At 37.8% G+C, this 24,091-nt stretch overlaps 1 protein-coding gene across 1 annotated transcript in view; it reads left to right on the forward strand.

Moving 5' to 3' along the window:
- NUFIP2 (nuclear FMR1 interacting protein 2) overlaps positions 1-23,883 on the forward strand; it is a 31,043-nt gene extending 7,160 nt beyond the window's left edge. The window contains exons 2-4 of the mRNA XM_051992268.1: positions 484-2,205; positions 12,210-12,242; positions 14,615-23,883. Coding sequence (XP_051848228.1) covers positions 484-2,205; positions 12,210-12,242; positions 14,615-14,667 — 1,808 coding nt within the window. The 3' untranslated portion in view covers positions 14,668-23,883. The remainder of the gene's footprint in view (positions 1-483; positions 2,206-12,209; positions 12,243-14,614) is intronic.
- The last annotated feature ends 208 nt before the right edge of the window (positions 23,884-24,091 follow it).

Raw genomic sequence — 24,091 nt, forward strand, 5'->3', positions numbered from 1 at the left:
ATGAACATTATTCCTGGTTTCATTACATTGGGTATTATAGTTCTAGATATCTTAATGTAAATTTGAGATTTTGCAAAAGTATTCAGTTTTGTTTTTATCTCTGTAGCCCAGTTTCTCAGGTTGGAAGAATTTCATAAAGGTATTGAAGTATTTGAAAGAATGATAAAATTGTAAATGATAAATTATATAGAATTCTAAATTAGAGATATCATTTCTCTCCACAATGAAAATTGCTGAAGGGAGAAACTAGCCAATTGTGGTATATTGAAAAATAGTCTTTGATAGGTTTCTCTCTGTAATATTTATACTCACTAGATATGCCACATTCTTCACTTTCTGGATGATTTGGTAATTGGGATCTGATATAATTCACCAGGATATATTTCTTTTTACTTAAAGAGAATCAAAGATTTAAAAAAAGTAGATTGCCATATAGCTATTATTGCAGTCAAAATGACTTTTTTTTTTTTCCCCCTATCTTAGGCTATGGTGAACTAAATGGTAATGCTGGAGAAAGAGAAATATTAAAGAGCTTGGGCTCTGATGAAGCCACCAACCCCATTACGAGGGTACTCAATGGCAACCAGCAAGCTATAGACACTAATCTAAATCCGAAGCAGACTGTGAAAGCCAGTACCTTTGGGAAAGCAGGAATTAAAACCAAGAATTTCATTCAGAAAAACAGTATGGACAAAAAGAATGAGAAATCTTATGAAAGTAAGCCCAGAGACAACCAATCTATAGACAAGACCGATACAGTATCTATTCCGAATGGTGTTGTAGCAAATAATTCTGGTTATATCACTAATGGCTATGTAGGCAGAGGGGCAGATAATGATGGCAGTGGTTCTGAGAGCGGCTACACCACTCCTAAGAAACGGAAGGCCAGACGCAACAGTGCCAAGGGCTGCGAGAACCTGAATTTAGTGCAAGACAAAATAATGCAGCAGGAGTCCAACCCCCCAAACTTCAAGCAGGGACTTGACACTTTCAAACCTGATTATAGTGAACAAAAGGGAAATCGAGGGGATGGCTCTAAACCCATTTGGAAGTACGAGGCTGGCTCTGGAGGAGCAGGGCGTGGGAAACCCGGCGTTGGGGATGTGCAGCGGAAAAACGTGGATGCCAAGCCCAGTGGGAGCAGCAAGAAGTTTGATGATAGACCCAAAATCAAACACACGACAGCTGTTGCCTCCAAAGAGGACTCATGGACCCTATTTAAGCCTCCCCCGGTTTTTCCAGTGGACAATAGCAGTGCTAAAATTGTTCCTAAAATAAGTTATGCTAGCAAAGTTAAAGAGAATCTCAACAAAGCCGCTCAGAGCCCTTCCGTGTCTCCTTTGTCATTGTCATCATCTTCACCGTCTGCTGGGGAAACTCAGGCCCAAACCTCAAGTCGACTGTCCCAAGTCCCCATGTCCGCTATGAAGTCAGTTACTTCGGCCAGCTTTTCTAATGGCCCTGTTTTGGCCGGAACGGAGGGAAGTCTGTATTCTCCAGGGAATCAGCCACTGCTCACCACTGCTGCTAGTACTGTAACCCCCACCCCTTCTGGGACCGAGACCATACTCCAGGACATGAGCATCACTTCTGCAGCCGTTGAACAAATTAAGCCTAGCCTTTTTATTTACCCTTCAAATATGCAAACTGTGCTTTTGGGTGCAGCACAGGTTGATCTGCCCTCTCAGACAGATCAGCAAAACCTGGGGGATATCTTCCAGAATCAGTGGGGTTTGTCATTTATAAATGAGCCTAGTGCTGGTCCCGAGACTGTTATTGGTAAATCAACAGAACACAAAGTGATGGAAGTGACATTTCAAGGGGAATATCCTGCCACTTTGGTTTCACAGGGTGCTGAAATCATTCCCTCAGGAACTGAGCATCCTGTGTTTCCTAAGGCTTATGAATTGGATAAACGGACTAGTCCTCAAGTGCTGGGTGGCATTCTAAGGCCTGGGACTGCCATTGAGGCTGGAGCCTTAACCTTGGAGCCCAGTCTCACAGGTGACCTGCAAAAGGCAGACATCAGTAGTCAAGGTGCTCTAGTGTTTCTCTCAAAGGACTACGAGATAGAAAATCCTCTGGCCTCTCCTACGAACACTTTGTTAGCCTCCGCCAAAGAACAGAGGTACCAGAGAGGCCTAGAAAGGAAAGATAGCTGGGGTTCTTTTGACCTGAGGGCTGCTATTGTATATCACACTAAAGGTAACTTACTTGTTTTGTGAAATACTTGGCTTTTATTTGTGATTTAAGATTTTCTGATTGTACTTTATGTATAGCAATTGAGGAGTACCTCGGATTCTTTGTGTTGTGGAAAAGGTTTTTTTAAAATCTACAGAACACTTTTTTGCATTAAGCACCTAGGTCATAAAGAACATACTGTCTATTAGTCTGGGATCAAAATTATAGTGGAATAGGTACTCTTTTAGTTGTGTGGGATGCTTTGATCGTCCTTTTTTATAAATACTCTGAATTCTGTTTTGTTGAGGCATATGTGGAGAGTTGAAAAAGTAATGAGAACATTTTTCCAACCTTGCCTAGATGTTGTTATTCACTTGTTTTTCAGTTATGTCCAACTCTTCCATGATCCTATTTAAGACCTTTTTTGTGGGTTTTTTTTTTTTTTTTTTTGTTTCTTTTTTGGCAAAAATACTGGAATTGTTTGCTATTTCTTTCTCCAGCTCATTTTATAGATGAGGAAATTGAAGTCAAACAGGGTGAGTGACTTGCCCAGGGTCACCCAGTTAGTATCTGAGGCTGGATTTGAACATGGGTCTTCCTGACTCCAGATGCTGGGCTCTCTATTTACTCTATCACCTAGGTGGGGCGAGGCAAGGGGACAGAGGGGGATGGAGTGGGGGGACGACAGATGGACAGACAGATGATAACAAGAACACAAATGCCTTCCCCTAAATTTGTCTGCTGTTTTGAGCCTTGGAAAATAATAAAGTGGCTAAGATTATACTTTTCTCCCTTCAACCAAAATTTATAGGTGTATTCATAGCTTATATTATAGACTCCTAAAGTTTTTACCTGGCCTACTTAATTTAAAAACATCTATCTAATGACATCTTTTTAGACATATTAGATAAACTAAAAAATGAAAAGGGAAAATAACTAGTTCAGTTGGTACCAAACTCTTCATTTTAAGAAATTTTCATTTTTGCGCAATTTTCTGCATGACTTTAAGATTTACTTTGAATCACTTTGGACACTTATTACTTCTTAAATACAATTAAAAATTGGTTAATATTTAAGGTATTGAATTCCAAAGATGAATTTTAACCAATTACACATAGTAATTTGGAGTTTGAGTGGCCCTTTGTGTGCCTAAGGTGGAAGACCAGTTTACTGCTATACTGAAAATCCACACAGGTAAAATCTAGAGCTTGCAAATTGGGTGACTGACTGCTGAAGAACTTTGGGTATTTTAGACACAGAACTCTCTGATTAGAACAGGACATACAACAGCTTAATTGAAATAGACTGCATAGCAATTATTGTTTGAGGTTCTTATGCATGATGGCTAGTTTACCAGAGGCATGTCCCAAACTGTTGGGAGCCATGAGTTTTTTCCCCACAACCCCGGAGAAGGTGATAATCAGAACAGCCACCCTTTTGCTGAAAGGAACCTGTTAGAAGAAGGGGTGGGGATAGAAAAAAGGGTAGAATTCTGTGAAAATTTAGAAACTAGAACTGGCAGAATTAACTGTCCTGTTTCCTACTGAGATGTCCTGACAGTGAGATAAGAAGAAAAGGATGGGCCAAGCTCTTCTCAAGAAAAAGACCTATCACTTCTTGCTGATGCTATGTCTCAGGGCTTTTAGAGACAGAGAAATGTTTTTTTTTTTTTTTTTTTTTTTTTGATTATTTATAATATGTGATTGCTCATTACTAATGCCAAGATGTAGTTCACTGCTGCAAAGGAGCTTGGGCATATTATCTTGCCCCTTTTAGTGAACTTAAGATATCTTCAGGGACCTTTAATTAAGGGATGCTTGTAATGTTCTTCAGAAGGTAGCACAGATGAATTAAAAGTGATGTAACATAGGTTGCAAGTGTCAGGTTAAATAGGTTTTTCATTTTCTCTAAAGGCTTAGATTATATTGATCATTAGATTTGTGGGGTTTTTTATTCTGGGAATAGATCTTTCATGTGGCAGGTTTGTGAGTTGTATACTGTGGTAGATTTCTATAGGGCTGACTGAGGTGCAGAATCTGCCTCCTTGACCTTTTGAGAAGGGCCTAGGACAGTCTGACTAGAGGATACTAAAAGGAACCAGCTCTCTTTAGAATAAAAATTTGAAGACTTTTAGGAAACAGCGTCCTAAGAAGGCTCTTCGAATATTTTAATAACTGCATTCTCTGAGATGGCTTTATGCTCGGCTATTGCTTTATTTTGGAAACAGCTAAAAATCATTCAGCTTTAGTCAGATGAATAAGAATAATCATGGTGATAAGTCAGTACTGTAAAGTATTTTGTACTTTGAAGAGCACTTTTGAAAAGTAATTTGACTTGTTTGTTTGACTGAGCTTGTAAATTAATTTAGCATCTGGCCTCACTGGGATGACTGAATGACCACCATGCATATGTACAAATTCCAATAGCTTAAGAATAGCATTTTTGTTTTATGATTAATCACCTCTACTGCCTGCCTGCCATCAGCAGGATGTAAATCAGCACAATATTTGGCTCCTTCCTTCCCCTTCTCTTTCACATCCTCTGCCCTCTTCATAACTTCTTTCGTTCTCTTTTGCCAGTAATTCCAATCTCACCCCAGTTCTCCTGACTTATACAGTTTTCCCCTGCATTTCTGTAGTGTTCAGCTCATGGATGTGCACTCGATAAATATTTTTTATTTAGTTGTGTAGGTTCTTAGGCATTGTGGAGGATATAGAAAGAAGTCCTGAAGCTCTGCCTACTGGTTCATAAGCCCCGCGCTCTTCCCCTAAATACTCTTCTTGTTCTGTCCATTTTTAATAACAATTGCTCGAAATTTAATTAATCATGGTTCCAGGTAGTTTTACAAGCTTGATAGATGACTTGAGGAATAGAAATCACCAGACACTTATTGAGCATCTGCTGTGTTCCAGAAACTGCTAGATGTTGGGAGTACAAAGGCTAAAGAGATCCTCCTCTCCAGGAGCTTAATTAGGTAAAGTGCTTTGAGGATTGAGAGAAGAGATCCAAGAAGGGGATGATAGGAGAGCTGGGTCACATTTTGTCAGGATGGCTGAATTAGATGCTTGGTATATGCTTGGTGTTGAGTAGACTGTTCTAGGTGCAGTTTTGAATTCCCTTTCATGCTGATAGTGATTTCTGGCAGTCTCACAGCTTATTGAAGTTAATTGTTTCTGACCTTTCTTCATGACACAGGCCTTCAAAATTGGTTGTAGATTTCATTCAAAGTTTGCCCCATGATTTTTAGATTTGTTCTTTTGAGTGTCATAATTGGCTGAGTTAAAATAATTGAGATTTTTTCAGTGTCTTACAGTCTTTGGCTTTATCAGATAGTTTCATAATAAATTTCTTTCAATCACTTGTATAATATGAAGAAAAACTTCATTAGATTAGATTAGATGTCTTTAGCCATTTTCTTTGAGGATAGTCTCCTTGAGTGTTCTTTGCAGGGGAGACAGAGGTGGGGGAGAAGGGGAGTTGTCATTTCATTAAGTAAAAGTTTATTGGTTGGAAACTTATTATCAAAGTGGGAGAGTAGTTTTGAGTAACTCTTAAAATACCTGTAAGGGATGTGTGGCTAGACTAGCAAATGAACGCAGAAACATCTCATGTCTCTTAAAGTACAGAAATTCCATTGAGTTTAAGAGAGTTGATCCTGGTTGGCTTTGGACCTGACATTTGTATTTTCATGGGAGCCTGTAAGGGATGGGAGCAGGTTCTATAGTTGTGAAACATTAACAAAAACTAAAACTAGAGTCTGCAGTAAGTAGTGTGCTGTTTTGTCTTATCAAGTTGCGGAATAGAAGGAGAATTCTGGGAATTGATAATGTAAAAAGTAGAAATGTCCCAGTGTTTCTCAGTGTCATATAGGGTTTTAAAGTATCTTGTCACTTTTTTTTGGAGGGGGGGGGGGCTTCTCTGTGGAGTGTTGATTTGTCCTCTTCCAACTATCTCCTTTCACCCATTTCTTTATTTAAAGTACAAAAGGCACAGTTCTGGTCTTCTGCAGACTTGGTGTAGAAAAAGGAAGGAAAACTTTTTTTTCTTCCATCCATTTTTGTATTTTTTAGGCCTTGAAGCCTAAAAAGTAGCAACATTGTCCTAGGCATTTAATAGTTAAGTGAACTAGGAAACTAATTATTGGATGTTTTTCTGTATCTTTTTTTTTTTTTTTCCCTCAGAAGAAGCCATTATTCACATTTATTTAAGGTCTCTTTTTGATTCTCTCAAGCTGGGACAATATCTTTTGGTATTAAAGTTGAAATCAACATCTTTGACATGACCCTTGTTATAACTCTGAGCTCCATTTTGGGAGAATTAAAGTCTTGAATCACTGCTTTTACTTGGCTCTCTGCATTATTGATCCTTCTTTCAGGTTTGTGGGTAGTAAATGGGAAGGTCTGCTGGTGAGAGTTATGTTAGTTCTGCATTAGTCTTCACTGTGTACAAATTGGTTTAATTAAGTTATGCAGGCATACTGGCATGTGAATATATTTTGACTTTTACAAGTTGACAACATTTGTCGAGTGTCATTACGCAGTGTATTTTGTAAGTGAATTCCAGGTTTGGCCCTGTAAACACCAGTATCTTTCTTTTAACCATTATATAATGCTCTGGATGTTATTTAATGTTTTATTGATGATAACTGAAAGTCAATTTTAGAAATAGGGGGCTACTGAAGTATTTAAAATTGCCTCCAAACAACATAATGATTGCCTGCAATACTTCTAGTTTTCCATATTGTTTTTGTAGTTTTTCTGCCTATTCTTTCACACTGACAAACATTTCTTGCTTTATAGACTCCTATAATTTATCAGGCAAGGTTGTTACTTGCAGTCTTTTTAGGACTAGGAAATCTGACAACTATTTAAAAAGCTGTTAGAACACTTAAAATAAACATTATGATTTCTTAACTACATCATTGAGATTATAGGATGAATGAGCTCTTAAAATGTAGGTAAGACAACTTCCTAAAACTTTGTTAGAAGTACTTTATTGCATATTTTGTTGTATGTCTGTTTAATTGTATGTTTGATTAATATAAACTGGAAAAATTGGCAACTACTTTTCTGCTTACCTAGATTGTGGCCACAAGAAGTTTGAATTATTGAAAGTTCACTCTTAACTGCTTCTTACAGAGATAGAATATGAGAGTGAGATCTGCTGGTGCAGTTAGAGTTCTCTTTAATTCAGCAAATATTTATTGTATGCCTCTGTAAGGTATTATAGATTCATAGGCTCTATCCCTTAAAGAATTTATGTTCTACAGCTATACTTTAGATTTTCTTAAAAATTTTTTTTAGAATTTAGTAACAGTAGAACATCACTTTTTTTTTTTTTTAAAGGGAGAGGGCAATCATGGAATCACATTCTTTGGTTCTGAATAACATTTGAAATTAGTGAAGTCTGGATTAATGAGAACTAATTTAAAATATAACCCCTTGAGGGAGTGAAATCAGCCCAGAAATTAAAGGTACTATGTGAGAATGTTTTTCTTCCCAAAACTGTCATCTCAGTAGTGGTGGTCCTTTAAACCTTAGGAAGGCTATTTAGGCATGACAGTATCTGATTTAATTGGTTATGGTGGCTAGTGACACAAAGAAAACCTATTTAGCCCCTGAATTTGTCTTTATAGTATATCTGGAGAAGGGAGGACTTGGCCATCTCTGAAGCAAAATATCCCCTCTTTTTTGGAGAATTACCAGTTTTACTCTAATAATAAAGGCTGATCAAGGGAAATATTAACTTTTACTTGCAAGCATTTAAGTAAAATTGGTTTATGATAACTAATTTTTTTCACATGATTAAGTAGTATAAGTTTCGAGAAATCAGTATTGAATGACTTAATGAGCACACAGCTCTACATTATTACATGGCATTTTAAATTGCAGCTGGTTTGAGTGTAGCACTGAGAAGAATTTTTAAGCTGCTGATAGGGAAAACAAGTAGTTACTAGTTACCAGTCACAGAAACTACAACAACAAAGAGGGGGGTCTCATTAATTAGTGTCTTATTTCATTTAATACTGATTTATTGCTTGGTTAAAAGTTGGACTGGCACTGAGTTAATTTCTTAGCTGGAGGCTGTCAATTCTGGGACCTTCATTAGTATTCCAGAATGCAAATTATAGGCTATGCTTGCTTTCTTATTGGTGATTTAATTGCTTGTAGGCAATTAAAAAAATTTTTTTTTACTTTATTTTTAAAAAATATTTATTTATTTACTTAAATTTTATTTTTATTGCTTTTTTTTTTACCCTTTTTAAAAAATATTTAAAACTACAGACAAAATAGAAAAAGAAAGGAAAATTAAAAAGAACAAAACATTGTCATGTACCCAGCAGATCATCAGGGAGATCAAAATATGTAATAATAAATTTCCATTTCAAGAAAGCATATATAATAATAAAAGGTATTCTATTTCACCCAAATAACCAAATTTGCACATACATGTGCATTTACACATAGTATATATGCATCTAAAGCAATAGTAATGTGATATAGATTTCTCTCTAGATTGAATCTTTTAAGTTTGACTTTGAGATCAATGATTACCATTCCGAATTTTAAAAAAAAATTCTACTTCTGAAGCTTGTTATTGTTGGCCCCAATACTTTAAATGAGTACTTTCCCCTCAGAATATATATAAGGAAAATCCTCATTCACTAAATCAAGGACCAAGTTTAGTTGTGATTGGATTTTGTTAAATACTGGAAAAAATCTGTACAGTTTATTGAATGGTGATGGTTTGATTTGTATGATTATTGAAAGACAGTTGTGTACACATAGCTCCACTTTTAAACACCCAGATTTCTTTCTGGGATGGTCTTTTTGGTGAGTAATTTATAAATTTAGGAATTTTTTGTCGTTTTTCCGTTTGGAGTAGTTGAAACACATGAGAAGAGTTGAGAAGGGCAGCTTTATGCAATTAATCTGAAAAGAAAAGATTAACTGACAATTTTTCTCCCTCTTCCAAACCAGCCCACAGGTATATATATGTTTGCTTCTGTTTTAAGTAAAACGTAGTGCCCCAAAATCAAGTATTTTTTTTTAAAAGACAAATTTAAACTATAATACAAATTGTTCACCCTTTCAGGGACATAATTTTATTGCAAAAAATGAGGTTGCCTTGGTCTGGAATCAGAGAAATGGTTGGGTGCACAGGTTAAATTTTTGTGGTTGAATTGTGGTCACCTAGAGCTATCTCTTGGCTATCATCCCCTGGCACAAAGAAACACTAGGTTCTAGTTGTGTTAATAAAGAGGAGAAAGTCCAGCAACATTTTGGCAGAAGTTTTCTCCAGAGGCACAATCCGTGTTTATAATGTGTTGTTTCTATCAAAGGCCTCTTATCCTCTTCCAAGTGAGGTGTCTGCTTGGTAGTTGGTCACTTTGGCCCCTTGGGGATGATTTTCTGTCCAGAGACCACAGGTAGTCTCAGTGTCTCTGCTCCTGGTTTTTGCCTTACAGTGAGGAGGAGCAAGCACAGAGGTGGAGAGAATCAGGAGGGAATCTAGAGATTCTAATTTTCAAGGTGGTGGTAGGGAATGTCTGTAAAGATCGGAGAGAGCTTTCCATGCTTGACTGGAGATGGGGAGGGAGGGGAGCTTGGGAAGATTTTTGACTAGTGGGATGGCCTTGATGGGGCGATTGAATAAGAAAGGGGATGGGCTTGCCCAGTTTTTGAGCTGGACACGTCAGTAGGATTATGCAAGTATTGATAGTGATATGAAATGAGAGATCACTGAACCCAGGGAATCTTAGGATCACTATTTTTAAAAATGCTCGATGAAAATAAAAGATTTTGAATTTAGTTGTTAAGTGCTATTAGATAATATTTGGAGAGAGCAATTTCATTGAAAGTGATGGGGTGAGAAACACCATTCCAGAAAGGTTGAGTGGAAGGAAGAAATGGAGGCAGTGATTTGTTGGTGACCCTCTTTAGGAATTTGGTTAAAAGGCAAGAAAAATAAAGTGAAAAAAATTATGCGCCAGTTGTACTCAAGAGTTAATCAGTTCTGTCTGTGAAAATGGATAGTAATTTTCATTAGGAGCCCTTCAGAATTGTCTTGGCTTGTTGTATTGATCATAATAGCTAAGTCTTTCACAATTGAATCTTTACAGTATTGCTGTTAAAATGTACAATGATTTGGTCACTTTTGATCACTGTTCACTTCATGTGGGTCTTCCCAAGTTTTACCAAAACCCATTCCCCGCCTTATTTCTTATAGCTAAGTAGTATTCCATGTGATGCTTTATTTTTTTCCTACTCAACTATCTGAATATTTTCACATCTGAGTTTTGTTTTAGGTACTTTAGGTTGTGAAATGATGTAGTTCCCCTTAATGGAGTTTGCTTTTCCTCTTTGGTTGTAATTTCTTACAAAACTTATGAAATACTATGAAATTTTACTGCAGATAAACCCCTTATTCTACCTCCAAAGTGCTTGTTGTGTCTAGTTAATATTAGTATATTGTTTTGAAGCCACTTGGTGGTGATTTGCTGGCTACAGCTTTTCACAGAATGTCCTCAAGAAAAAGGGCATTGTATTCTGAAGCAAAAGGAGAAGGAACTTTTCATCTCTTAGCACCAACCTCAGGCTTAATTTTTAAATACTTGATTTATTCTGTCCTCAACAACTGGAAAGTGGTAAAATTTATTTTGTAGCACTTTATATGGTGTTTCTTTTCATGCTTACCCTACCTCTAAAATCCCATGAAAGCAAATCTATGATATATGAAGATTTTTTAATAAACACCTGTCCACTGACAGTGGGCCTTGCAGATAAAGCATATTTTTTTGAGAACAGGTTATTAGGAAGTGGAGAAGTTCACACCGATGGTGAAATATTTGTTAGCATAGCCCATGTTAAGAAAAATACAGACTTATAGTCATAATGTAAAAACAACTATTATCATTAGTATACTTTTTCTGGCCTGCTTATTTACCAGGTAAACTTGTTTTTATACTGCTGAACTATGGTGGTTAATACCATTCATTATTTTTAACATGCTTTAGCATAATCATTCCAAACAATTTGTTCCTGAGACTTAAGCACCTGATTGAAGAGAAAGTTATTTTTCTTATAGTTAGTTTTTTTGGATGCCTTTTTGTTTTTCCATCATACTGATTTCTGAAAATTCTACCCACCTAATCTTCCAATCTTTTCTCTTAATAAATATTGAGAGGAGGGGGATAGTTTCTTAAATCAGCCCAGGCCTCAAGCTTACCTGGCAGTTATACAGTGTATGGTGCCCAAGGGCCTTCTGCTTCTTGCAAAGAAAGCAGAGATATGTTTTTCTCAACTCTTCTTGGGGCCAAAACTGAATGGGCAGGACTCTAACCCTCAGTAATTGAATTTCATAGTCTCAGAAAGTCCTAAGTTGTACACTGGTTGAATTCAGAGAGTGAGTGTGTTTCAAGCAAGTTATACCTTTTTTCATAGAATCTTTTGATCATCTTGATTTTTTTTATCAGATGTTTATTTTAATAGATTGACTTCTTTGATAGTCTTAGTATGACTCAAATGGCTGTTGGCTCCATTATTCCATAACAATGAATTTATTTCATTGTTTATTTCAATGGTTCTCAAACATATTGCATTCTTGTCCTGTATATTGTGCTGCTAGAATAACACAAATACTAGAGGTTTTTCACTGATAAACTATGACAACCAACTTCATCATAGATAGCTTGCTTCATCAGATCTTGAATATAAACAAGAAAAAAGTCTGTTCTACTGGTAGTTTAATTGCAATTATAAAATAACTACTTCTTAAAATCAACACTTGGAAGTTCTTAAGTGATATCCTGTCCCTGGTCCATGTTGCAGAAGTAGCAAGGAAATACCCACCCCTACCCTCACTGCAATAGAGAAGAGCACATTCTGGACTCCACGATTGCTTCTTTCTAGGAGGTCCAATAAAAGGTTATTTCACATCATCTTGTGATTTTAAAAAATGGATGGGCTTAACATTAAAATCAGAATCTTCTGAACATTCAGTAATAACGTTTTTCCTTGTTTTTGCAGAAATGGAATCTATTTGGAATTTGCAGAAGCAAGGTAAGTCCTGTAAATTGGGTTGAATGGAAGTTATACCAAAAGTATTTGGGAGAGGGTTGTGAAGGCTGTCCTAGGCCTCTGGGGACCTCCCAGATTGGGACACTCTGTAACTGACTCTAGGAAAATTGGTAGTTGTAAATGTTGCTACATGTGAATCCGGGAAAACTGAATTACCTTCAGTAATGGAAGTTCATAGTCCCAGAAAATCTTAGCAAAACCTTATTTTGTCTCTTAGCTTCAGACCAATTAAAGAATTGAGGGGTGCACCATTACATAGTGCTTCTTCCAGAATCTCCTTTCTACTCTTGTATGTATATGAGAACAAAATTCCTGAAATATCCGGAAAGGTAGGCTGGAGGAAGAGAGAGAGATATCTCTCTAATCCAAAAACCCAGTTGGTTAGTACTTGAATAAAAACTTGTATTTATAAAAGTATTAATTTCTTGATTATAATTCCTGACAGTAATGTGAGGGTTTTGTGGTTGTTTTTCTTCTTGGGCCCTGAAGCTTGGTGTGCCCTGAAGTTTTTTTAAAAGCTAAATTCAACATAATGGAAATGTAACATTTTACTTTTTGTGTGCCTCTTTCCCATATATTAGTGAATGTGAACTATCTTGAAAGTAAAGGTAAATTTATGAGAATCCAAGTCACATCCAAACACATTGACAAATACACTGAAATTTGAATATTCATGTATCTTTTGGCTAGTTTTGATTGTATTTCAGGCTAAAATAATATTGGAGACATCCTAAGAACAATTTCTAAAATACCCAGAATTAGACACACTTGGAAAAGGCTTTGCAACCTCCTCAGGTCCCTAGGTACTGAATGATTTGTCCCTGGCATCTAGCCTCAGGGGTGACAGAGTGCCCCCGGCACTCCATTGTTCTCTCAGAAAACCAAGACTTAGCAATGTTGGAGTTCATTAAAGGTTTAGGAACAGGGTTTTTTAGTCAAGAATAAATGAATGTTTGTACAAGCAAAACTTGGGCCCAAAGCTCTCAATATTCTGGCTGCCGCTATCCATAGTCCACACAAGCACCCAATATTTTCTTTTTTTTAAAGCCTTCCTTACTCCCTTTCCCCCGGTTTACTCTAATTATTTCCCTTCTTCCTACTAGTTTATCATCCTTCCTATCCCATACTTAATATCAGGACTATCCTGTTTCCTGCCTTCCCAGGTAACAGTTCATTGGAAATTTTCCTTGTATTTCAAGGACGGGTTAATGAGAGAGGCTGCAAGTGCTTGCTCCTCATTGTAGTGTCCATTTACTAAGTACCACAAATAGATTGAGATATTTCTAGAGACCAATTTCCATTTTGATCTTGTATAAAATGAAGTCAAATAATGCAAAACCAGATGGATTATAAAATCTTGTTTTCAGTATTTCCCAAATTTTTTTTACTCTTCCTTCATTAAGTGTTACTGAACCAAATAAGCTTAGGAGTTCCCCTCAATGTCCATTTATCCTCATTTCTGCTGTTACTTGTTGACACACACAAAAAATTAAGATGGATATGAAGCTCTACTCTCTAGAGCTTTTCCTTAGAGAGAAGCACATAGTTTCTATTATCTTAAGTGGGTGCTAATTTTTCCTGCAATTGAGCCAAATCTATATGCGGCTGGGTAGTTAGGAGGCAGTGATTTAATTGGAAAAGGCTGATTATGAGGCAAGCACGTTCACAGCTCACACCTACCTAGGAGCCTCAGATTTCTTCTCCTCTATCCCTGGACTAGACCCAAATATTTGGTCTGGAATGAATGTGGATTCTTACAGGTTCATTTTCATCTTTATCATCATTAGTTAGACATCTGTGGTGATCATGTCCTGTATTTTGAAGCCCAGATACATTTCTAAAATAGCAATTCATAAAAGATACCAAAATTAAGGCCTCCATGGTTCTTCAAAAAATAAGACTCCCAAGATGGGAACAGGACCCCACACACACACACACACACACACACACACACACATATCCTCGTCCTTTACATGGATATTTTTATAACTGCATGTTTCCAATGTCCAAGATTTTTATGTTGAAGTGGATTAAGAGGAAACTGAACCATATATGATTAAAAAGAACTAAAAGTTCTGCCAAGCTTATCTTTAAATACATATGTATGTATATATATTTTGGTGTAGGAATCACAAGTGATTCCCTATTTTGCACTGATCCCTCTGGACTTTTAAATCTACTGTTGAGAGTTGCATTGGAACACATTGCAGTGACATTGCAAAGAGACAGTTACGTGGATTATAGTGGTTATTATATGTGAGAGAATCTTCAGCAACAATTAAGTTGAGGGTATTTGTTTTTCTTAAGGGAAGTCATGTCTGAGGTCATTTTACCTTTTTTTTTCCCTTCCGCAGATCCCCAAAGGATAATCACTTATGATGAAGCCATGGATAGTCCAGATCAATGAAGGCGGCAGGACAGACAGACAGACAGCTGCCTGTTTGTCAGCTTTCTGCAGCATCAGAGCCACTCAAGGGGGACACGAGGCTTTGATGCTCCTTCTAGATCTTCAGTGCAGCAGAGGAACCATAAGTAGAATCACAGGATAATATATAAAAATATATATATAGTTATTTAAAAAAAAAAAAAAGAGGCAACTGAAAGTAATTAGACTTCTTAAGGAATCAGAAAATTTATTTCAAGAGACTACACATGGTTATTTAATCTCCGGTACTGAGTAGATTTTTTTTTCTTTTTGTTAGTTTTTGTTTTGTTTTAAAGAGTGAATGCAAGTGATTAATGAATACAGACTCAATACACAAGCGTGGTTCCAAAGTTCCTGCTGTCATCAACATGGGCAACCAGTGACCCACTGGAGAGGCAATTCCACTTTTAAAGGTTTCGGTTTCTTGTTCTGTGACTAGTGATATACTAATCACAGGGAACCCAGAATGATTCAACATTTCTCCCCACTCCTTCAGTCTTTTTATTTTACTTTGAACCCTACGAGAATGCTGGATAGAAACGCCTTGAAGTTTGCAGGGTTGCCTTTTCCAGAAAATGGTTTGCATGTTTTGCCCGGAGTAAAACAGCCTGTGGGGTGCTGGGGAAATTGTCATCTTGGGGGGTGGGAGGGGATGGAAACCCAACAAGTCTGGAATAAGAGGTGGTGCACAGTTGACTTGGCTTCGGTGACACATTGGACTTTTACAACGAAGAATTCCTAGGAGTGTCATTTTAAGACAGGTTGCAGGACAAGTGATTGGTTTAGTCATTTAACATACAAAAAGACTGTTTCCACCTTCTTATCCAACTGTAAGTAGGAGCAAAAGTATACCCTGCTTTTCAACTGTAGGTGCTCCAGACTTGCTCTGTCTAACACTAAATGTGCTGGGGGTTTTCCTTGTTTTTCATCAAAAATCTTAAGAAAAAAACATGTTTATATGTTCCTTTTCTGCAAACTCCTTAACCCCTTAACTTTTTTTTCTTAAGTTATTTTAAAAAAGAAAAGAAAAAGGGAAAAAAAGCCCACGAGAACTAAAATGTTTCCATATTTGTTTCTAGCCAGTGCAGAAGAAATAAACCTTGCCCCTGGAAAGTAGCCTTTTCTATTTTCCTGCAATCTGTACTTCTGAGCTATTGCTTCTAATTATCTCTTTATTAAATATATTTTATTACTAGAGCAAAACTTTTTTTAAAGGCATGGAATGTGAAACTCTGGGAAGACCTTTATGGCAGAGAGAGCGGAAGCCCTGGCTCCCCATCACAGCCATCCTGCACACAGCAGCCTGTGTGTAACTCACTCAAACGGTTTTCGCTTTTTTTGTTTTGTTTTTTGCCTAGGTTGGGGGAGGGGGGTTTTTGCAAAATCAAGGGTCCAATATAAGATCAGCCAGATGTTAGTAGCAAAATCAATTCTCTGGCCTGTTTCACCAACACAAGTACTAGAATTTTTTTTTTAAAGCACCCACACTTAAAATACAGGTTCAGTAGCTGGGCATTTAGGTGGAAAGGTATCTTCTAATATGATTAGATTGGATCCTATGGGGCATTAGGGGATAAAGTAACTTGTCTTGCTGAACCCCTTCTGTTTAGTTGTGTCCAGTGTTTTGAAATTCTAGCATTGATGGGTTGTCTGGTTTTGTTAATTATTTAAGGCTTTTATTAAGGTAGTTCCTGAAAGAAGCTGTTGGATTCAACATAGGATAGAGAAACTAAATATCTTTAAAAGTCTGCTGGTTTCTGCCCTGCTTAGATTTTAAAAGTATAAGCATGGATTGCCAACTCCATTTTATGTAAACAAGCTTTTTATACATAATATATATATATTAAAAAAAATAACTTATTGTATCAGTCCAGGTTCAGAAACTTGTGGTTGGCCAGTTCCAGAATAGTTTCATTTCACCTGTAAACTGTCTCACCTTTACAAATGTTGTAATTTTCAAATGTATAATATGTTTACAGATGTGCCCTGCATCTAGTCTGCCTGTGTTCCTATTTTAATTCTGTTGAGTCTCCTGCCTGCTTGCCAAAAGCTAGGATGCTTTGGGCTCTTGTACAATTCTGAGCAGAGGCATCCTTGAGCTTTAAAGCATTGAACAAACTGGAAAATGCAGCATAATACTGAGGTGGAAGAAGTCTGTGTTTGTGTTTTTTTTTTTTTTAAATAAAAATTTTTAAAAGTTAAAAAAAAAAGTCAAAACATTTAAGATTGCTTAAAAAAAAAAAAAAAAAGGATCCAGTTTGTTTTACTGGTTTTAAAGTTCTGCTGTGTGTTTAATTGCCTTGTGTAACCACTTGCCGCCTTAGGGCCAGATTCCATTTTTTTCCTTCTCCCAAATGTGTTTTTCTCACTTTCAGTTTTAAATTCTTCTGGCCCATGATGTCCCATCCTCATCCTCATCCTCATCCACATCCCCATCCCCATCCCCATCCCAGCAGCTTTTCTGGATTTAGTGAGGTTCAGAAGTTGAATGAAAATTTTCTCTATACATATTTTTGTTTAAGAAACATAATTACCCAACCAAATTTAAATCTGACCTTCCATATGTAGAACAAAACTTAATGAGTATTGAGGAAACACTACTTAGCCTGAGGATTTTAAAATAAATTGTCAAAAGACAATAAGCAAACTATGTTGGCCCCTGTCTTCTTGTTTCCTCCCTGTCTCTCTAATCCCCCCCTTCCTGTCCCTCACCTAAAGGGAAGGGGCAAGGAACAAGGAGAATTCTGTCTGCCCTTCCCTCCTCTGCACAGGTAGTAGAGAGTTGTACTTCTGGACCTAACATTTCCCTTTTTTTTTCCTCCATTGAAGTTTAGCTGGATTGTATGGTTAGATTTCCATAGTTAGAAAAGTTTTGTCTTTCTGGAAACCTTAGTGCCCCTACCACAATAAGTCAGTATTTCTGGGCATTGGGTTAATGGACATTTTTGCTGAGGGACAAGCAGGACATTAGAATAAACCTCTTTTGTGCTGGTTTTGTAACACTTAACTCTATTTGTCTGAAAAGTTTCTTAGGTCCTTACACAATTCCTTCCAGAGCACTTATTAAAAAAAATCTTAAGAGTTAATCTGTTTTCTGATTATTTTGTGTAAACTTTAAAAACTCAGCTGTGATTAATTTAGCACATTTAAATAATGATAATGTGTTACTGTTGGGTATAATGAATTTTCCTTCTACTCAGAGTATTAGTACTGTAGCATAAAACCAAATACAGTTTGAGGGATTACATAATCCCTACATTCTAAAGACTGAAAATAGTGTGTCTGTGTGCGTGTGTGTGTCCTGCATGTGAGGAGAAGGAGGGAAATGACAGGAAGACTTGGGAGTAAAAGAATGTGTGTAAAGTATTAGTATTCAGAGAACAAACTTGTATTTATTTTGTGCCATTTGTTTTCATTATACAGAGTTAAGTCAGGTGGTTTTAATCTTTTTAAAAATAAGGTAGTATTTGAAATATGGCACTAAGAATGAGCTCATGACCTATTTTTTTAATAGCTATGAAGATACTAATTAAGGGTGAAGAATTCTTTAAAAATCTGTCTTGCTCGTAGGCCCCTATGTCACATACCACTTTGCTGTAAGTGTCTTGAGTAAATTCCTTTTCCCCCATCCCCCTTAAAGACAGGGTGTATTTATCTTTGTCTGCTTCCTCTCCCACCCAGCCCTGCTGAAGTTAATCACATAGATAGAGCCTCGCTTTCCGCCTTTCCTAGTGACAGGTTTCATAGGAGGGATATTGGGATGTTTGGTAATGGCAGTTTGCTCTTTATTTTCTGGGAAGGAATGCCAGACAAAGCAACCAACTTGTGGATATTGTCTTTCTGTGAAATAGACGGCCTAAAAGCTGTTGTGTTTTCTCTGTTCTGTTTTATCGCTTTGGGGCTTAGCTAGTCACTGCTCACTGAGAATCTGCAAAAACTTAATCTTTATAAGAGCTGCCATTTAAAACTTTTTTTTTTTTTTTTTGCATGGAATGACAGACACAACTAACTTCGATGAAGTTCCAGGGGGAAACATTCCCACACACAGCCAAGTCAGGCTCATGGTTCAGCTGTAGTAGCTGCTATTATGCCACACTAAATCATCCAGTAGCTTCTCTCGGTTCTAGTGAAATTATAACAATATTATGCACTGAATGGCCCCTGGAGAGGGATCTGGACTGATTGGCCACAGCTGTACATGGGGGGTGGGTGGTCATCTTGTTCCTTAGCCCCTCCAAACCTCATGCTCCTCTCCCCAGAGGAGAGCCAGCTTCTACAAAGAATCTGACTTGACCACTGGTCCACTCCCTCAGAGGACACACGCTCAGACCTTCGCTGTAAAACAGCTGTGGAAGAGAGCGTGGAAGCCTTTATTTTCATATGCATGACAAAGTTGTCACACAGATGCTTGTTGCAGGGCAATGTGTTTGGCCAATATTGGAGGTTGCGGGCAGAGATCACAGTTATCTTTTCAGGTCAGGCTGAGAAGGCCGCTCCAGTAGGGACATAGATCTCTCATCTTGTCCTTAACTTGGTTTGCCAAGGATTTTCCATTTAATGTGGGGAATGCTGTTGTACATCTTGGTGTTTTACGAACTCTCTAAAAGGGAAAAATAGGAAGCAAAGCTAGAAGCAGAAGGGCTTCTCTTAGAATTTGCACAGGCAAACCAATCAAGCCTAATGCTTGATGCCAAGATTATGAATCCAGTGAGTGAAGCCCCAGGATTGTTTTCAGTTGTGAAAAGGCATTTCCAGGCCCTGTTCATAAATAGATTAGCCTGTGCAAATTGTGAGAACCATGAACTAAGACTGAAGAGAGAATGAACAAAATGAGTGATTTTGCTCTTGTACTACATTTAACTGAGCTTTGTAATTAGAGATTGCACCACAATTTCATCATACTACAGGTGGCTTGTTTGCAGTCTTAATGTCCTTAACTGGTATAACAGCTGAATTCCAGAGCGGTATAGATAGTTCTGTGGGGTATGTGTACTTGCAAACTGCTGGTAGTGGAGCAGTTCCTTCTGAATTCCTAGGAGCATATGGCTAATAGGTGCTGGAAATCCTTGTGGAAAATCAGTCCCTGAGTATTCTGGGATTGGTGGATATATATTTCCTCTTTTACACTTCATCCTAAAGCTTTGTTTATGTTCAGAGTTCTAAAGCCATTTTGTAACATCATAGTATGTATCCCTTTTTTACAGCCTTATTAACAATAGAAACAAACAAAAATAAGTCCCATTTGCATTTCTCTAGTGTGAAAATTGTATAGGGCAAACATACCAATCTTAAACTGATGTCACATTTGCTGTTTGCCACCGAAACTGTTGGCTTTCCATTACAGTCTTTCCTCAGGTGCTAAATAAGTGTTCCAAAAGTGGATACTGCTTTTAGGAATTTCCGCTTTATTCTTATGTCTTTTATTTTGTTTTTTGCTAGGTGTTGTAAAGATTAAGTATTTTAACAAGTGGTTTATTTTGATGTGTAAATAAGAATTATGCCTCTTTAATTTGACCCTCTGTGAAAAGTCTAAGTTTGTTGTTTATTCTTTATTGAGGAACCTCTCTTGACCTTGAAGACATTTCATTGTGTTGCTGCATTTAAGAATGGACTTACAACTGTGTTCATGTTGTCTTGGGTTAAAGCTCCTGCTGCTGCTATGAGTAACTGAAAATCAAGAATGTGATGCACTTTTTCCATGAACAATACGCCATGATTCTTTCGAGGTTGCTTAGGCCCCTTATCTGCAGCACAGCCACTAACTCTTAAGAGCGAATAGAAGACTATTGGAGAGGAGAGGAAAGGGGGAACACATCAGTGGAGGTAGCTTACCATGATACCCGTGATAGAAAATAAACTGGGCAACAAAAGCAGTATGAGCCTGTTACTGTAAAGCTTTTTGGCCTTAAAAAATATTCCCATCCCATTATCAAAAATTAATCCCTTTTGTTTACCCACATAGCTTTGCCCTGGTTCTTCCTCCTGTGTCAGGAGAGGGAGGCAGAAGAAGGGGAAAAAGATTGCTTAAGGTCAAAAAAGAATGTGACTTCCTGGAAAAGAACCTTGAACTCTGTCACCCTGGGGGATGACTTTCCTTAATGTGATGAATATATAGATTGAAAGTTGTTGTTTAAGCTGCTGTTAGACAATTAGACTTTAATATCCTCATGGTCTATATTTACAAGAACTTGTCCCTTTTTTGAAGGGGGTAGATTCAGATCACCTGGTGAACTTGTAATTGCGGTAGTCTGGGGGGGGGGGAGAGGACAGGGCAGATGCTCTGCAAAGACAGTTCCCCTAATATTGCATTATTCCATAATGAGTTTGCAAAAAAGGTAGTGAGTGAGCACAGGTAAATTCTTTGAAAAGTAAATGGAGACCATAGGGAGACTCATTCCTATACCAGACAACATTGGCCCATGAAGGGGTACTGGTAACGCCTGCTTGGGAAGCATTTTTGTTGGTTGAGAGTCCCGGCGGACTGTTCCACTAAATCTGTTGACTTGGACCAAAGGTAAACCCAGGTATAAACAGATTAAGTGGGACTTGGCAAGAGGGAAGAGACATTATTAAGCGTGTAAGGGATCTTAAAGGAAATTGTTATACAGGGAAGAAAACACCAAATAGGGTAAGAAATCACTTCCTTTATCCCGTGAATGTGGGGACGAGAGGAACGTGTAACCTAGCCTTACCTAGTCAGATTTTTTGAAAACAATTTAAATTTTGCCCATGGTATGTAAATACTACAGAGACAAAAATCTGCCTGCTTATTCAGTACATTTTCTTTAGCCAGAGTTTTATATTTTTATATCAATGTGCCTTGCATGTGTATTTTTTTAAGGAAAAATTAGATCTTTTAGTAGTTTCTGAGGTCCACGTTCTTGCCATTTCACGCCGAATGATGAGCTCACCCTTTGATCTCTGTGGTTATTGGTCCTGTCACAAACTGGAACTGCTTTAGAACTGGGGCAATTTATATTTTACTCTTAATGTGTTAGTGGCTGTTCTGTAGGTTGTGAGGAGAGTCCCCAGAGTTCTCTCTTCTGGTCCTTCCTCTTCCTGCTACCTGCTGGCTTTTAGCACCTTCCTCGAGTCATGTAAAGGCATTTCTTGTGTTTCTTTTCAATGTTCTCCCTGCCCCTTTAACGGAGGGGGTTCTAAAATGCTTTGTTTGCAAAACCCTGGGAGGGATGGAGCCAACTTTGCTCTGGAATTCTGTGGGAGCTGCACTATCAGCTCTCTTCAATTTAAAAGTTTTTGTTAAAATACAGCACCTTGCTTATCATTAAATAAAACAAAAATAAAGAAAAATGCTTGTCTGCAACCATTGTCTGGAAATAATGAACTGTGCAATTCTCGTCTGTTCCTTTTCCCATCACGTCTCCAGACTTGCTCTCCCTAGTGTGACTTGTTAGCCTCTGTACTTGTGCCAGTGTGAATGTGAACGCTTTGCTCGCATTACTTCTAAGAAATGCATTTTGCACACTCGGGTTTTGCTGAAGCTCCATGACAAGGTTAGTTCTAAGCAGATGAATAAAGCTATGCACACGTTTTTTGGAAGTTTTGTGTCTCATTACCAGAAGTTGGTATCATCTGTCCCTGTTATTTTCCTGGGCTGCTCTTTAGTTATGCTGTCTCTGAGAGAGACTATCATTTTAAGACCACAGTTCTGGTCTAGCTTGAAACTACAGAAAAGGGAAGAAAGCACTTCTAGTAGCAGACACAGTTTGGAAAGGAGAGCTTGGCTTAGAGCAAATGTCATCCTCTTGGGGAGATTTTAATAATTTTTCCCATCCCTGTGCTATTGCTTCCTTTAGTAAGAAAGAATGACACCACTATTTTCTTAGATCAAAGGAAGGGGAGGTGGAGTAAACTGAAATGAAGGCCGGTTCACAGAAGCTTTGGCCAATTTAATGTCTTAAGTGTAAGTGGGTTTAAAAGTAGGATTGAGTTATTTTCACACTTCTAACATAGTTTTGGCCAAGCGTACAAATAGAGGAAGTGGACTTTGAGATTAGTTTAGCTGCTACACTCACCCAAATTGGTCTTTGGGTGTTTGCAGAGGAAGCACAAAACCGTCGAGGGAAGTTTGTCCCCTGACAATTACCCTTGTTACTTAGTGTAGGAATATGGGGCCAGTTAAGTTGCTGCAATTTGCATGCACTAAATAGCTTTACTTTTTGTTGTGTTTTTGCTTTAAAAAATATGTATAAATGTCCTAAACTGGTTTAGTTAAACCATTCTTTAAAGATTTCTCTTTTGGGGGGTGAGGGGGTGGGTATAATTAGCTTAGGGCCTTTTGTTTAGGAAAGGCTAACCATTATGGTAAAGAGATCACTTAACAGTTTTTCCTTCTATGCTCTTAGATCCAGCCGAAATCCTTAGCTAATGTTACAGCTTTTCCAGTGTACAGAAGAGGGCTATTTTTCAGTCATCACACGTGTGCTTATGCACCTTCTGTGGTTTTGGAACCCACCTGGAGGTCCTTAATGTGTGTTGACTTTAAAAAACACAGGCAGACACATCCCTCTCCCCCCTCTTTTCTGTATTGTCAGTATTCATGGCAGTCGAGCTAGCCTATTATCTACAAACTCGGGTCCACTCGTTTGCATGGCCTCAAAGGCAGAAGTGCCCTCGAGTGGACAGAGCCTATTCTAAAGCATCAGTAGTTTTCATTTGTGTCCAGTTGCAGTAGAACTTGGGGGGCGGGGGGAGAGTTGTCATGACAGCTTATTTAGGGGCCGAATTCTCTCTTAGTTTGAGGGAAGGGCGGGATACCATGGGGTAAATACTAAGATTTTTCCTTCTCCCTTCTCCTGCCTCCTGAGTAATTTCATAAAGGGTTCGAAAGTGTTACCCAGTCAAAAAGCCAGGCATTTTCCAAATTTACAAGCAGTGGCCAGAGATGAACCTATTAGCTAATTGCTTAGGTATTTGCTGTAGTTGTATCTGACATCATAGACCCCAAGGAGGCTCTGTGTCAGTTCCATGACATAATCTCTCTTTGTTGATGTCTTCACATCCAGTGTTTTAAAAAAGAAAAAAAGCTGCGTGAATTTCATTTACTCTGCTGACCCAACAACAGCTCTGCAACCGTACCTAGATTTACTTATTTTATCGGGAAAAAAACAAAAACAAAACCCAGAAAATTTGTAGATCAAAGTAATGTAAATTGTTGAATAAAAGTTTTAAAGTTTATGAAGTGTTTGTGTATTCCATTTGACCCTTTTCTGTTTGCTGGCTTGTCAAAGCCCTTTCTGAGGACAGTATGAGTAATAACTGTATTATTGGCTTTGCTGTTAGGCCTTTTCAAGGTGAAAGATAAAGGATTTGAAGGCCCAGATTGAGCAAGCACAGATCATCTCCCTTCTATGCCCACAGTCCTACTAAGTTAATCCAAGTAAAA

This window comes from Antechinus flavipes, chromosome 4, assembly GCF_016432865.1.
Source record: "Antechinus flavipes isolate AdamAnt ecotype Samford, QLD, Australia chromosome 4, AdamAnt_v2, whole genome shotgun sequence".
Taxonomy (NCBI): domain Eukaryota; kingdom Metazoa; phylum Chordata; class Mammalia; order Dasyuromorphia; family Dasyuridae; genus Antechinus; species Antechinus flavipes.